The following is a 14,030-nucleotide window of genomic DNA, read 5'->3' on the forward strand; positions in this document are numbered from 1 at the left end:
ATGCACTTTGTTGTAATTTGTGGTCATACTAGATCTTAGTTTCTTATGATGGTAATTCAGATATTTTAACATGTCTGACTTTTACTGCCAGCTTATGGAAGTGACGGGGAAAAACCAGGATGAATGCATAGTGGCACTACATGATTGTAATGGGGATGTGAACAGAGCAATCAACATACTGCTGGAAGGAAGTTCAGACACGGTAAGGTTTTATTTCCATGTTAAACTACTCCTTCTGTTTGATGTGATTTTCAGCTTCTAGAAGGACATTGGGAAAATCATGTTTCGGAAATTTTCAATTTCTATGTCTCCATTCAATTTCATTTGGAGAAAGTTGAAACTGGGGCAGCTTCTCTACTGCATGCATACCTTGGAGAAGGCTGAATCTGAAAAATTTTGTGTGTATTCAGCTGGTCTATTGCAGAGTTCCTATGCTATCATTTATATACAGCAGTTTTAACTTTGCAGCAGAACTCAGTGCTCCCTCAGACAAAGGCCTGTTTCTTGCTGCAGGTTTTGTAGTTACTCTGTAGACCCTCCTGAGGCCTGAGACCATCACAAAAGTCAATCTTTGTAAACCCAAGGGCAGGCAGGTATTTTAAGTTATGAACGTTCTGTAGGTGTGGGTTGTCAGTATTGAAGTTGGAGGAGGTGTCCACATCTGCAAGTTGCATTGATAATGCTACTTATGGCAGGAAAGGATGCAACAAGTAGTTACTTCTTCAACTGTGTTGCTCATTTGCATGACTTAACTGAAAAACAGGAGGAAGAGACTAAACTATGTGAATACAACAACAAATCATGTAGCTCAAAAAGTTGCACAGTGAAATTTTTTATCCCAAGAGATACTAAGAAAATATGTTTTACTGCAGTTGAAGTTTTTGCTGGAGAGATTTCTTACAGTCTGTTTTAAAATTAGATTCTATCTCATCCAAGTTGGAAAAGTAACCTGGACTTCCTTTCTTGATGCTGAGCACTCAGTATTTCCTATGATTTGTCAGGATGTGTATTCTGGTTTATTGTTAATGGGGAAACTCACCCCTCACACACCCTTAATCTGGGACACACACTATTTTAACTGAGGGGACTTTCTTTTCTATCCCCTTTTCATTTTTTTTAATCAGAGTTGAGGTCTTCTAAACACAGAAGTATATGAAATTGACAGTCTGGGAGTAGAGAAGAGCCTTTCACTTAAATCTGTCTGGGTAATGTGCTGTGTTCTCTCATATCATACTTATCGTATTTGCAATTTTTTAGTTGAAAGTAGTTTTCTGGTTGATAGAGAATATTAAATCCTTTCTTACTTTAGCAATTTGTTTTAACTGATCATGACATAGAAAAAGCTTTCTGAACTTATTCATCATCTACAAGTGATACTGATATGTTCTGCATTTTTGACAAGTCCTTCTTAACCCACTGCTCTCTATAGAAAAATGCAACTTAGAAACAAATATAGAGAACTTGAAGTAGTCAAGGAGGAAGGAGTATTTAATTGATGGGTGTGAAAAATTTTATTTTTGAAAGTTTGTGGGCCTCCAGTTGGACGGATTGTTTTAAGGCCATTATACTTGAGAACAGTTTAACCATGGATTTGACGTGAAGTTGTAAGCTGAAGTACTACAAATTCGGAATGCAGATTTCCAAATCTCTCTTTCTAGTCTCACTCTGCTTAGATACACTTACAGATTTTTTTAAACTTAATTTGAAAGATGTGTCCATTCAGCTGAAGGAATTCTAAGAGCAAGGAGTGATAGTTAAAATATGTATTTATAGTTTATTTGGTACCCAGCCAATTTTGTCTTATTCTTTTTTGTTTTTTTTTTTTTTTTGGAATTTCAAACTGTGATCTACAAGCTGTAAGTGTGTGACTTTGTCTCTGTAAAGACTTCCTTTTTGCAGCAGTTGTAGTCTGGCTTGCAATAGTTAGAGGCTTGCGTATGAATAGAGAAGGACATGGTTTCTTTGCCTCAGACCTGTATTAATTTAACTTCTTAAATCCATTTTATGCTCAGCTGTGTTTTTCTTAATAAACCTTTGAAGATAGAACAAAACAGACCTTTCAGATTTTTGTTCTTTCCATGTAAGAACAGGACAGCAAGAACTATTTGTTACAGATTTTCCCAAAGGTCAGACCCATTGCTATCATTTGGGTTGTCTCAGGCATTGTCTGCTGAAATTGTAATCAGTTACCTCCTTCAGAAAGAGAGACAGCTCAACTATTTGTGACGGATCCCCGTGCTCAGACGTAGCATCATCCTCTATCTTAAACGACAGGCCTGACTTTCTCTAGGCTTTCCTCAAAATTGTATTGTGGGAAAGCATGGAACTGATGCTTTTGTGGTCATCTTTTTACTGATCCCTCATAAGTTATTTTAAATCTCACTCAGGAGAGGCTGCTTCCTCTTCATCTTTGCAGCCTTGTCCAGTTTTGGGTGTTTCCTGAAATAGTCCAAGATGTCTTGGCACCAAGCCCATCAGTGAATTAATGCATTCTGAACTCTACAGGCTTGGCTGTTCAGTTGTCAGTGCAGGTATCTTTCCTCCTGTGAGGTGTGTGAAAGACTAGGAATGTTTCAGTGCAGTTACACCAGCTGTGATAGGTGATGCCTTGTACTTGCTGGGGAAGCAGCTTTCTGCCTCACAGATAAGGTGGTGGTGTTCAAATGTGTTTACTTTTGTACCTCTGATCAGCTCTGGCTGGGCTTCGCCAAAGTTGGTTTAGTCTTCTATACTGGAGATGGAACTTCAAAGTGATTTCACCTTTCTTTCTCACCAGTGCCATGCCAAAAAATGAGAGAGTAACCATTCTCTTTGTTCTTATTCTCTCAAAGGACGCTGTAACACTGAGTTTGTAAACTGCTATGTTACCTGCTTTCTTTCTTGCACTGGCTTCCTAGGCAGCTTGAACTAGTTGGCCATGGCCTGGCTCCTCAGGGCTGCTGAGTTGCTGTTGGTGGAATTGAGACATAAGACAGGACCTGAAATTACTGATAGACAACCTTTTTTGTTTGATGTAGGGGCCTGTCAGACGTCATACTTCAGTGCTTCACAACAATTTGTATGTGCAAATGTTCTGATATTAAATATCTTACTTGAGCTGTAAGCTCCTAGAAGTGGGGACGTAAACCTCTCTGCCATCTTAATAATTTGCAAATAATACCTTTTCTTTTTCTTACTTGCTTTGTAGCTATGGCTTAATAGACTAACCATGCAATCTCATAATATATGAGTTGCTGAGCTATTCTTGGCAAGTGTTTTGGTCATTTTATTTTCAACTCCTACAGATACTTCTGTAGAGCTTATAACATCCTTGAATTTATTTTGAAAACTGAGTTTAAGATTAAAACAGAAGCCTGATATTTGGACCTTGATCCTGTGTCTTGTTTAGACATAGCTTTTCCTGTGTTTTTCTATGTTTGATGGTCTATAGCTGTTAAGAGTGAATGGTCTGGCTTATCATCAGTTCTCCCAAGTTGTTGTTTTGCCATTCTGTCTTCTGGCGCTTTAATTCTAGTGTGCCTGGATGAAAAGTTTTTCTTTTCTGTTTGGGTTCCCTTCCCCCCCCCACCCTTAGCCCAGATACTTAGTCTCATCAGTCTTTTGTTCGATGATACTTACAAGGGTTTTTGTTTTCTTTCTTTTTCATTTCCCTGGGAGAAAAAGATAGCTTTGTTCATGTTCCCATGCTAGATTTATGGATGTATTTGAGAGGAAAACTGTTGCTTGCTTTACAGATGTTCTGTGTTACAATAGTATCCATTTTTCCTTGAGCAAATAAAAGTCCATTATAGCCAGAAGTATTTGGGTTTCTCATATTCCCTAAGACAATCAAACTTAAAAAATGTTTTTTCTCGTGTCTTTGCAAAAATACAGCCTGTCTTTTCCTTTATGTCGGTGTAGTTTGCGTATGTGACGTTATGCAGATACCTGGATTTTTTCCATGAACTGGATGGTGTGGGGTAGAAATTGTGCATTGAGAGGTGTCTCCTCCTTTTTGACTTCTGTGTCTAATTCTATTCTACCCAAATAGACTTCTTGGGAGACAGTAGGGGGAAAGAAGAAAAGCCTTGGAAAGGAAGGTTCAGAAAACAAAGAGAACAGAGAGAAACGAGGGGACAGAGAAGTGAGTCGCGGACGGGGAAGTTCCAACAGACGGGGAAGAGGAGGCAGCCGTGGACGAGAGTGTACGTATAGGAATTAATATTTAAAGATTGAGACGCTTTTCTTGCAGCTGGAACTGACTGAGCTCAGAGTGAGTGCTTAATGGAGCAATGTCTGTCCGACTATAGCTCAGCGTTGAAGGGATCATAACTTGTTTGTGCCACAGGTATGCTCGATCTGTCTATGGTTTTGGGATGGTCTGTACTTGTTCAGAGACACTCAGTTTAACATAAGTCTCTTCTTGTTTGATGAATTGATCTTCTACAAATTGCTGTTCTTCATGTAAGTTTTAGAATTGTCTTTGTAAGTCTGCTTGAGAAGAAGTATGTCGCTGCACAGCTGATACACTTTTTTGTTTCTTTTAATGAAAAAATTATCCAGCTTTGACTCCATCTCCTTTTATGAGTGGGAGAACCTGAAGATGTTCTCATCTTCTCATAAGGGGAATGAAAACACTGGGATGATTATTAATCTCTAAATATATTTCTCACATAAATCAACCAAAGGTGAGTTTCAGCAACGGAGAAAATTCATTGTTAGTTGAAACATTGAAAGCTTTGCTACAGTTGCAATAATACATTGTATAAAAGCAAACTGATGTTTCTAAGTTACAGTCACAATAGCTCATGATCGGATACATGTTGCTTTTTTTAGCTAAGGTTTGTGAGCGCCCTCAAAGCTGTGCGCATAGTCTGTATTGGCTGTTTGCCACATTGATAGATGAGAAAAGAAATCAGAATGGGTACAATATGTTTAGCTTTGCACTTATAAGCAGGAAAAACATTTACAATATTAGCCAGCTCATGTTATTCATAATTGGAAGATATTCAACTATTGTGCCAATATAGATGTTGTGAATTTTTGTAGGATAGAGTAATGATGAAAAGATGAAAAAATTTTAATAAAACATGGAGCTGGACTTAGAAAAGTATGAATTAGATCAATCAAAATGAAAGCAAAGGGCAAATTTTTTTACCAGAGACAGATGCTGCCTTTCTCTTTTTGTAAACTGGAATTAAAGAAATTTCAGATGGTTACCAAATCTTGTTATTTTCTTCCCAACTTTATGTCCAAACATTTTTGGTTTTATTGTTGCCATTAGGAGAAATGCAGTACAAAGTCTCAGCAGTGAGTATTTCAAGAGGTCAGTTTTATTGTTTTTTTTTTAATTCTTCAAGTAGCCAGCTGTATTTCAAAGCACCTTGTTGGGAGTTTACCACAAAACACTTAGGTTGCAGACTTTTTTTAGTGCATTACCTTCACCCAGTCATCATCCGTCTGCTTTGAATACAGAGGAGAAATCTGTTTCCATGCTTCTATAAGAATGCAGTATGGGCAGAAAGGAGAAGAGTTGGTGTTACTGGTTATCCTTTATTTTTTCATTGTTGTCAACCAGTGCATTATCTAGGAAACACAGAATAAGGCAGCTGTATTTCCTATCTCATTAAATAGTGTAGACTGCAAAACATGGCACTTTTAGAGGTTTGTCTCCTGATGGACTTTTCTTTCTTGTATTTTGCTTCCTAATTGTCCAGTACAAAGGAAACAAGGAGACATAACTTGCTTCTAGCGAGGCCTCAAAGAAGAGGGTTAATTGAGATCTGTTGACCATCCCACTTGAAAATTTTGCCTTTTGTTTTGAGGGACTCAGGTTAAGCAAATGGCTACATTGTCTCAAGTAGCAGTCTCTAACTCTTCTCTTAAGCTGTCCTCTCTCCACAGTTAGAGCTGAAGAGAATGGAGTGGACAACAATCAAGGAGACAGGCCTTCAGACCGTGGGAAACGTGGCCGTGGGAGAGGTGAGGTGGTGGCATTGTTGTGGGACTGGCTCTGCTTTCATGTCCTGAAATGGAACTCTCCTGTTTGTTTCTTTAAATGCTTCTTCTTAATCATTTTTTGTTTATCCTTTGATTCCATACGCACTTCTTCTTGGGTACATCCCTTGTACTTGGGTACATCCCACTCCCTTACCCTTTATCATTTCTTGGTCTTGGAACAGCTTAAAAAAAATTGACAGAGATTGCTTCTATGGTAATTTCCTGTGTGGCAGGCTACTGTGCACTGGCTATGGAGAGCTGTTTCCCCAGACTGACTCATGCCAGCCTCCTGTGAGTGGGAGTGTGCTCACTCAGGGTTCCTCAAGATGTACTTCAGCAGCAGAAGAGCACAAGATTCCATCTGTATGGCTCTTGGGGAAGGATTTGTTGTATACTTGTACCATTTCTTTGGCGTGTCTCTGTTTGTCAGGCTTGCCTTCTGCTTTTGGTAGCCAATCAGAGAAAGAACAAGCCATCTTAGAGACATTTTGCTATGAAAAGGAATTTAGCGTGGAAGAGTTGATGAGAACTGTGGAGAAGGAATACTGTGGAGTTTTAGGTACAGCTCCAGTCCTGTCATGTAGAGGAGGTGGGATAATGGATTGGATGTGGAATCAGGTGATGTGTATTTGAATTGGATTTTCATTGTTTGGGGGTGGATAGAGGCTTGTTTTTACTTAAAGTCAGAGGAATGAAAATAAGTAATCCATGTATGGTGCAGATTATGGGTGGACTAGTGTATTAAATAAGTTAAATTGACGAAATGTGTAGCAAAACTAATGTACTTAGTAAGTACTGTCAGACACAAGAAAAATTCTGCCTTCAAAGGACTCCTTTCTCTTTGGAATGTTGGTTAACAAGGCATTCAGAGACAGGCACATCCAGCTTCATTGTCTCCAGATCTGCATCTTGAAGGTGTACAAAGATGGAAAGAAGTAACTTCCAAAGGTCTGCGTGTGATAGTGCCTGTGAATCAGCAAAAACCCAACTGTGTGTGCAGAGAAGTAGCTCTGCAGGACAAGGTGTGGTGTAGTTCACAGCTACAATTTTTGGTATGTTAGCAGTTTACACTTTCAGTAGATAGAATTTAAGTTTTGCAGTTGCTTATTTTATAAAATAATCTTTTATTTTCAAATATTATAAGTATAAAAGTAGGACTTTTTAAAAATGGTTCAGTAAAATTTAGAGATTAATTTCAAAAGCAGTGATTTTTTGCTTTAACCTCACAAACCATACACTGCTTTTGTTGTCAGAATTGTAGCTTTCTAGATGAATGTTGTGTATCTCAAAAGTTCATAATCAGATCAAACTGACCTGTCTGACTGAAGAAATAGAAACTTCAAAGAGTTTCTGTTCACTGGCTTCGTGTACATAGTATTACTGTATGTCTCTACTAAATATTTTAGACTGTATTGTGAGCAAAGTATATTAATGAAGTATCTGTGATAAACCTGTTGGCCAACTACAGGATCATTGTATTACAAGTGTGTGTATTCCATGGCAGGAAATACCTGATTGATTTTACAACGCAAACCTTTGAAATCTTCAGGGAGGTTTAGAAATCAGTGTAATTCAGTTCTTATAATTTCAAGGATACATGGCCTTCTTTCTTTGGATATTAGTAGAAATAACAATAAAAAGCTTCCTGCCAATTTATTCTGTAGTCTTTCTTTTCTGTTACACAGAATAGTCAAATGAGAGATAACATACTTCAGCTGAAAGTAAACAGATTGCTGGTAGTCACCACAGAACCCATTTTTAGAAATGTTTCATGCAGTGTGTGTGTAGAAATCTAGACTCTGGATATGAAATAAAGGGTCAGCTAATTATCTGAGCAACACGCTCTATTTTAAGCTACCTTCTCAGGCAGGAGTTATCTTACTGGCTGCCTTCTAGGAGATTTGCTGGGTCGTCATATGTATTACTCCTTCACGGTATAAAAACATAATTTAAAGAAATTATAAGCAACTGAAAGTAGCTAAAACAGGATTGACACAGAGGTGACAGTGTGCTGTTTACTGAGAGGGAAAAACTCTTATCCTGAATATTTGATATTCGGTGTGTAAGGTACTAGTTTTATCTGACAGTAGATCTTCCATTAATGATCGTGTCATGTTCCTTGTAACTTCATAGGGTAGTAGGTAAACAGAGTGCAAACGCCACTGTGTGCTGGTATGCAGGGCGTCAGGGATTTGAAGCATATACAAATTACTGACTGATTAACAGAATGCAAAAATATATCACAGTGTGTGTAACAGCTATAATTGCTCTAAGCTAAATCTTTGCTTGTTAAACTAAGGGTGTAAACTTTGTATTGAAGTCAGGGAATGTCTTGTTTTAAGATGCCTTCTCATCTGTGTTTCTTTTTAGAACCAAATTTCTTGTGTGAGCCTAATTTAAATGTAAGAAATACTGTAATGGTGATGAGCAGTAATTGCATCAAAGTGATGATATTTGTCAGTATAGCAAGGATTTGCGACTGTCTAGAATGGAATCTCCTGAAGAAATTAAGGAGGCAGATGGTTATGTGTTTAGGATTTTCGGCTGTATTGAAGCATTTTCTTATTTGTGTTTTAATCACATGCAGTGTTGTATACAAGTTGACAAACTTTACAAGCACAGGTTGTTTTTATACTGCTGTATTTTAGGGTTCTTGCATCTTCAGTTTTAAGTGCAGGTCTGATTCTCCCAGTTCCTCTACTTCATATTGAAAAGGATGCAGAGGGAAAAAAAAGGGTGTAGAGCTAGAAAAGGCTTTTGAAGGTACTGGGAAGTCTGCACTTATGGGGTGTGAGGAGCAAGTAGTCTAGGATTTTTCTGCCTGCGAGAGAGGACTCTGTGCATGTATGGAAGAGCTCTGTTAAACTTCTGGGGGGGCATCAACTGATCATGCCAAGCAAGTATGCAAAAGAGAGAATATTAAATAAGATCAGCAGGTTACAGCTTCAAGGTGAACTTTAAGAGTTGGTTCTTCATACATGAAGTGAACCTGAGGAACTCCTTTCAGTAAGATGATGTGGTGCAGGAAATACTTACATAAAAAGCCTTGGAAATTTCATCCTAAAAAAGAACTGCAGGCAAGAAAAAGAAAAACCACCAAAGATTTTGTTGTATGTAAATTATCTTTGACTAAGGAAGTTAAGCCACAGATAGTTGAAGATAAGGAAAACATCCAAAGAAACTACACTGTGATTTCAGTTCATGTGCTCTTCCCTGGATACCTAATTGACCATGGCTAATGAAGGAGTAACAGGTAGGTGGCCTTTTGGGCTTTTTTTTTGATTAAGTATAGAAATTGTTATAAACTCACATATAGTAATTCTCCTGGTTTGCAAAGGCAAGATAGATTTGTTGCTTGCACTTCTGTTTATCTCTTTACTTCGTTATTCCAGAATAACATGAGCATGCCATAAATGTGTGTTCTGCCAGGATTTTTTTCTACAAAACAGATATAAAAATGAAAGGAAAAAATGCTGTGTTTTAATTCCAGCTCTTGTTTTGTCTGCAAGAGAGGAGTTGTATAGGAAAATAAAACAGCTTACCCTTCTCACAGATATCTGATTATAGTCCAGTTTCTATTCTTGATCTCTTTTCATTGTTTTTAACATAAGAAGTATGCTATTCTTGAACAATTTGAATTTCTGTATCCAGAATTGCTTGTATAAACATTCCCTACATTTAAAAGCTTAGCCCAGTTGGCACAGGATATGTCTTGGATTTTTTTTTTTTTTTTTTTTTTTTTTTTGCCAGAACTAAGGAGAAGGTTGTTTTTTTCTAAAACATGAATGTGTGGGGCAGACCTTCTGGAAGTCAAAATTTTAAGTTTGTTTAGTTTTGCTGTGCCTCATTCTGCATTAGTTAAGAAACTTGGTCACATACTTTTTTTTTTGAGATTATGATAGTTTAGTTGTAACAAGTCACTTGTTTTCCTTTAAATGTCATTTTAGAGTTGAAAGTTTTCAGCATGAATTGTAAAAATGCTTTCTAGAGTAAATGCAGTATATAAGACTGACTAATTGCTTTTAGCTTTATGGTGACTAATAAAGACAAAAGTAATTTGAATTATTAAATCCAACTTGGGTGTTTGTTTTGGTAATGTGGAGTACCTAGAATACAGGGTTTCTGCGCTCTGCCTCCTTACCTCTTAAGGCTTAATAACCTCTGTCGACTTGGTTCTGCTGGGGGGCTGGCACTGCCAGAGCAGAGACCAGGGCAGTTCAGTTACTGTGTAGTCAGAGATAAGCACAAATTTAGAGTGTTGCTTGCTCTTCCAGTCTGCATTTCCTTTTTCTTGCAGCTGTTCTTCAGGCCATTTCTTAACCTTGAAGTAACTTCTGCTAATTTAAACCCTGAAAATCTGAAGTTTTAAATAAAGCAGCTGTGTCGCAGTGGAAGGATTTAGGTCTACAAGCTCAGTGGACTTGATTTTCTGCATAATAGGTTGTCAATTTAATGGGCTAGTCCCTTTTGAGTTGTGCTTCTGCACACCTTTCTCATGCTGCCATGAAGTGTGCATTTGCTTTGGGGGAAGAAATGCTGTGAATGTGGAGACCAATTCTTGCCATGCATGGAGGTACCAAAGTGGAGAAGTGATTGTGATGAGTGTTTTGAACTCCTAGTGAGTTTTAGTGAAAATAGAAAATCTTGCCTCCTGCCTGGGTTTGGTATAAGTATTGACCTTTCTAGAATTCATTCAGGAGAAGAAAAATGCCAAGAGTAAGGCAGCAATTGACAGTAGTGGGAGGTTCCTCTGAGAGGTACAGAGGCACCCCTTAGGTGACATGTTATGCATTCTAGAGAGGTGCACTGCTTACCCGGGATGTCACCGAGACTACCAGGCTTCTCGTAGTCCACTGACTTCTGCTTCCTGCTGTTGTTTCATGTAGGCACAAGGGGTACAGCCAGGAGCAGTCTGAACATCAAGGGAGATTTCAGAGCTCTGGGTGTGGCCATAAGGCACTCTGGAGCAGCTAGTTTTTTCATCCATCCTCCCAGTCAAAAACAAAGGGGGTCAAAAGGGCCAGTTGTATTTGGAGAATCAGCAGGTGGTTATAGGCCTTGTGCCACCGCAGCGGATTTCACATCTTTGACCAGGGGACTCTCTTTGAGAAACCTGGTCTTCTGGGGGCTGATGTGTTCCATCTGTCAGGGAAGGGGATGAGCAACTTTGGTCATCCTGGCTTCATAAAGGGCAAGTTGTGCCTGACCAATCTGGTGTCCTTCTGTGTTGGAGTGATCATAACAGTCAACAAGGAAAGGCTGGCATCATCTGTCTGGACTTCTGTAAGGCCTTTGACATGGTCCCACATGACATCCTTATCTCTACATTGGGAAGAGGGGGATTTGAAAGGTGAACTTTTTGGTGGATAAAGAATTGGCTTCATCCAGTTAGTTGTGGTCAATGGTTCTATGTCCAGATGGAACCTGGTGACCTGGTGAGGGTCATGTCCCTCATGGCTCTTATCTTGGAATGCTGCTATTAAATTAATATCTTTATCACTGACCGAGTGAGATTGAGTGCACCCTCAGCAAATTTGCAGATGATACTAAGCTGAGAAGTGCAGTTGACACACCTGAAGGATGGGATGTCATCCGAAGGGACCTGGACAAGTTTGAGGAGTGGGCCCATGGGAATCTCATGAGGTTCAACAAGATGAAGTTCAAGATGCTGCATTCGTGTCAGGGCAATCCCAGGCCTAAATACAGACCGGGGAGAAGAACTCCTTGAGAGCAGCCCTACAGAGAGAAGGACTTTGGACTTCTTGCAGATGAAAAGCTGTCAGGAGCTGGCAATGTGTGTTTGCAGCCTAGGGCTTGTGGGGCTGGTGAGGAATGTGAAGGCCGAGGGCAGCCTGGGCTGCAGTGGCTGTAAAATGGTGGAGGTTGAGATCTTTGGTACAGTGATGAGGACACACAAGCTCAGTGCCATGACCTTCGGCAAGCAGACTGGCCTCTTCAAGGATTTGCTTGGTAGAGTGCCATGGGATAGAATCCCAGAGGGAAGTGGGGCCCAGGAAAGCATGTTAATATTTAAGGATTCCTTCTTCCAAGTTTGGGAGCAGTGCATCCCAACCAAAAGAAAGACAAAACTTCCTCAACTGCATGGATGGAGAAGAGGTCCTGGACAAACTCAAACACAAAAACAAAGCCCAGAGAAGGAAGAAGCAAATAAATGTAACTTGGGAGGAAGAGAGAGGTGAGATTGTCTGAGCAGCTAGGGTTCAGGTTGGGAATGCTAAAGTTGTATTGTTGGTGATAAAAGGAAGACAAGCGAAAATTTTTGCCTTCTGTGTAAGAAAATTGGAGACCTGGCTAACTGGGACATGGAGAAGCTGGAGGCACTTAATGACTTTTTTTGCCTTGGTCTTTTCCCATGAGATTTCCAACCATATGAATTACAGGAGGAAAAGGCAGGGGCTGGGAGAATGAATAACCATCCACTGTAGGAGAGGATCAGGTTTGAGACTCTTTGAGGAATCTGAAAGTGCACATGTCTGTGGGGCCTGACAAGATACATCTGTGGGTCCCTGGGGAAGTGGAAGAGGAAGTGGTTAAGCCACAATCCATCATATTTGAGGTCCCACTGATGGAAAAAGGGAAGGAAGGCAGACCTGGGGAACTAGATGTCAGGCAGTCTCACATCTGTGCCTGGCAAGATCCTGGAGCAGATCCTCCTGGAAGTTAAGGGACTTGGAAAGTGTGATATGGTAGGTGACAGGCAAACTAACTCCCCCCCCCTCCAAAAAAGAGGCAGGCAACATGGTTGCTGTAGACAGCAGGGTTTTTTGGTGGCTCGGTGTAAAGGTTTTCTGACATTTATCAAGGTGGCAACTGGTTTGGAGAGCTGATCCAAAAGTAAACAAATACTGTTTCCTGATAGTGGTTTGGTGCTCATTCACTGGAAAGTGCAAAACTGTCAGTGCACTTTCTGCAGAGCAGAGCTTATGATCATTGGGGAGGAAGACCACAATTGTAGTAGTTCTAATTTAAATGGGTTTAAGTTACTGTGGGATTGCATGCTTAGTATTTGGGTTCCTGCTGTGAATTCTGAAATCTTATTTGCTCACTGACTCTTTAGTCACTGTTAAAAAGCATAAAAAATTTGCAGATACCCTGTGGGCATTCTCAGTTGTTTCGTGACTAACTTCTTTGTCTTAAAAGACTGTACCTTCTGTTTTAAGGCCATTTTTAAATTTTGACAGCTGAGAGAAGTAGTTATCTTGGCATGAGAATTTAAGGATTTACTAGTGGTCTGGTTGTGTCAAAGACAATATTATCTCTTTCCATTGGCATCTTGCACTAGTGACCATGATGTATGAAATCCTGTGTCTGAGTTAGGTGGTATTACAGTGGTGAACATTCACTGTCCTGTATTTTGAATTAATTTTTCATGTGTTTTCTAACTTTTGAGTTTAGTAATTTGGTACTCCCTTTTGCCTGTATTAGAAAGGTTCCTTTGTGTTTGTTTGATAAAACTTAATTCCAGTTTTGACTGAAAGCATAGCACAGTATTAAGAAGTTAAAGGAATCCACTTGAAATTCAAGTTCAAAATTATCTTTCAAAGTGATCTGGTATAAAAAATGCCTTGCTGGCTAGTAGTCTAAGACTGTGCATGGAACTTCAGGAGCAGCATTTTTTCTTTTTTGCAATTTCTAAAACTGTTGCTAATTGATGTTTTTAGTCAGTTTTATTATGCCCATTATGGGGACGTATCTTAATGTATGCCTGGCTTGCTAAAATATCACCTTTTTTTTATTGTACTAAGGTTGTTCCTTAAGGCCTTTGCACTTGAGATACTGGGGTGACTTACCTCCTCTTGTAAACTCTATTTCTTCTTTCATGACAGCTATTTCTGTTATCTCTCTGCACCTTATGAGAATCACTCAAAACTCTCTGTCTCACGCAAAACTGTTTCTGGTTGACTGTTTCTGTGTTTTGCAGCTCCCAGCTGGACTTGTACCTCAGGCTGTCAGAAAACTGTTGATCTTGCTTCTGCACAATTCCTGTAAATGGTGCTTAATGCTCTATTGATAGCAATTGAAAGTAATTT

The 14,030-nt window shown here is 39.3% G+C and overlaps 1 protein-coding gene across 10 annotated transcripts in view; it reads left to right on the forward strand.

The window, feature by feature from the left end:
• The window catches only part of UBAP2 (ubiquitin associated protein 2), a 195,880-nt gene that overhangs the window by 28,281 nt on the left and 153,569 nt on the right, over positions 1–14,030 (forward strand). For all 10 annotated transcript variants that reach the window (XM_059873405.1, XM_059873401.1, XM_059873402.1 and 7 more), the window contains 3 exons: positions 92–202; positions 4,031–4,184; positions 5,884–5,961. In XM_059873405.1, the coding sequence (XP_059729388.1) occupies positions 92–202; positions 4,031–4,184; positions 5,884–5,961 (343 nt within the window). The remainder of the gene's footprint in view (positions 1–91; positions 203–4,030; positions 4,185–5,883; positions 5,962–14,030) is intronic.

Source organism: Haemorhous mexicanus, chromosome Z (genome assembly GCF_027477595.1).
Source record: "Haemorhous mexicanus isolate bHaeMex1 chromosome Z, bHaeMex1.pri, whole genome shotgun sequence".
Taxonomy (NCBI): domain Eukaryota; kingdom Metazoa; phylum Chordata; class Aves; order Passeriformes; family Fringillidae; genus Haemorhous; species Haemorhous mexicanus.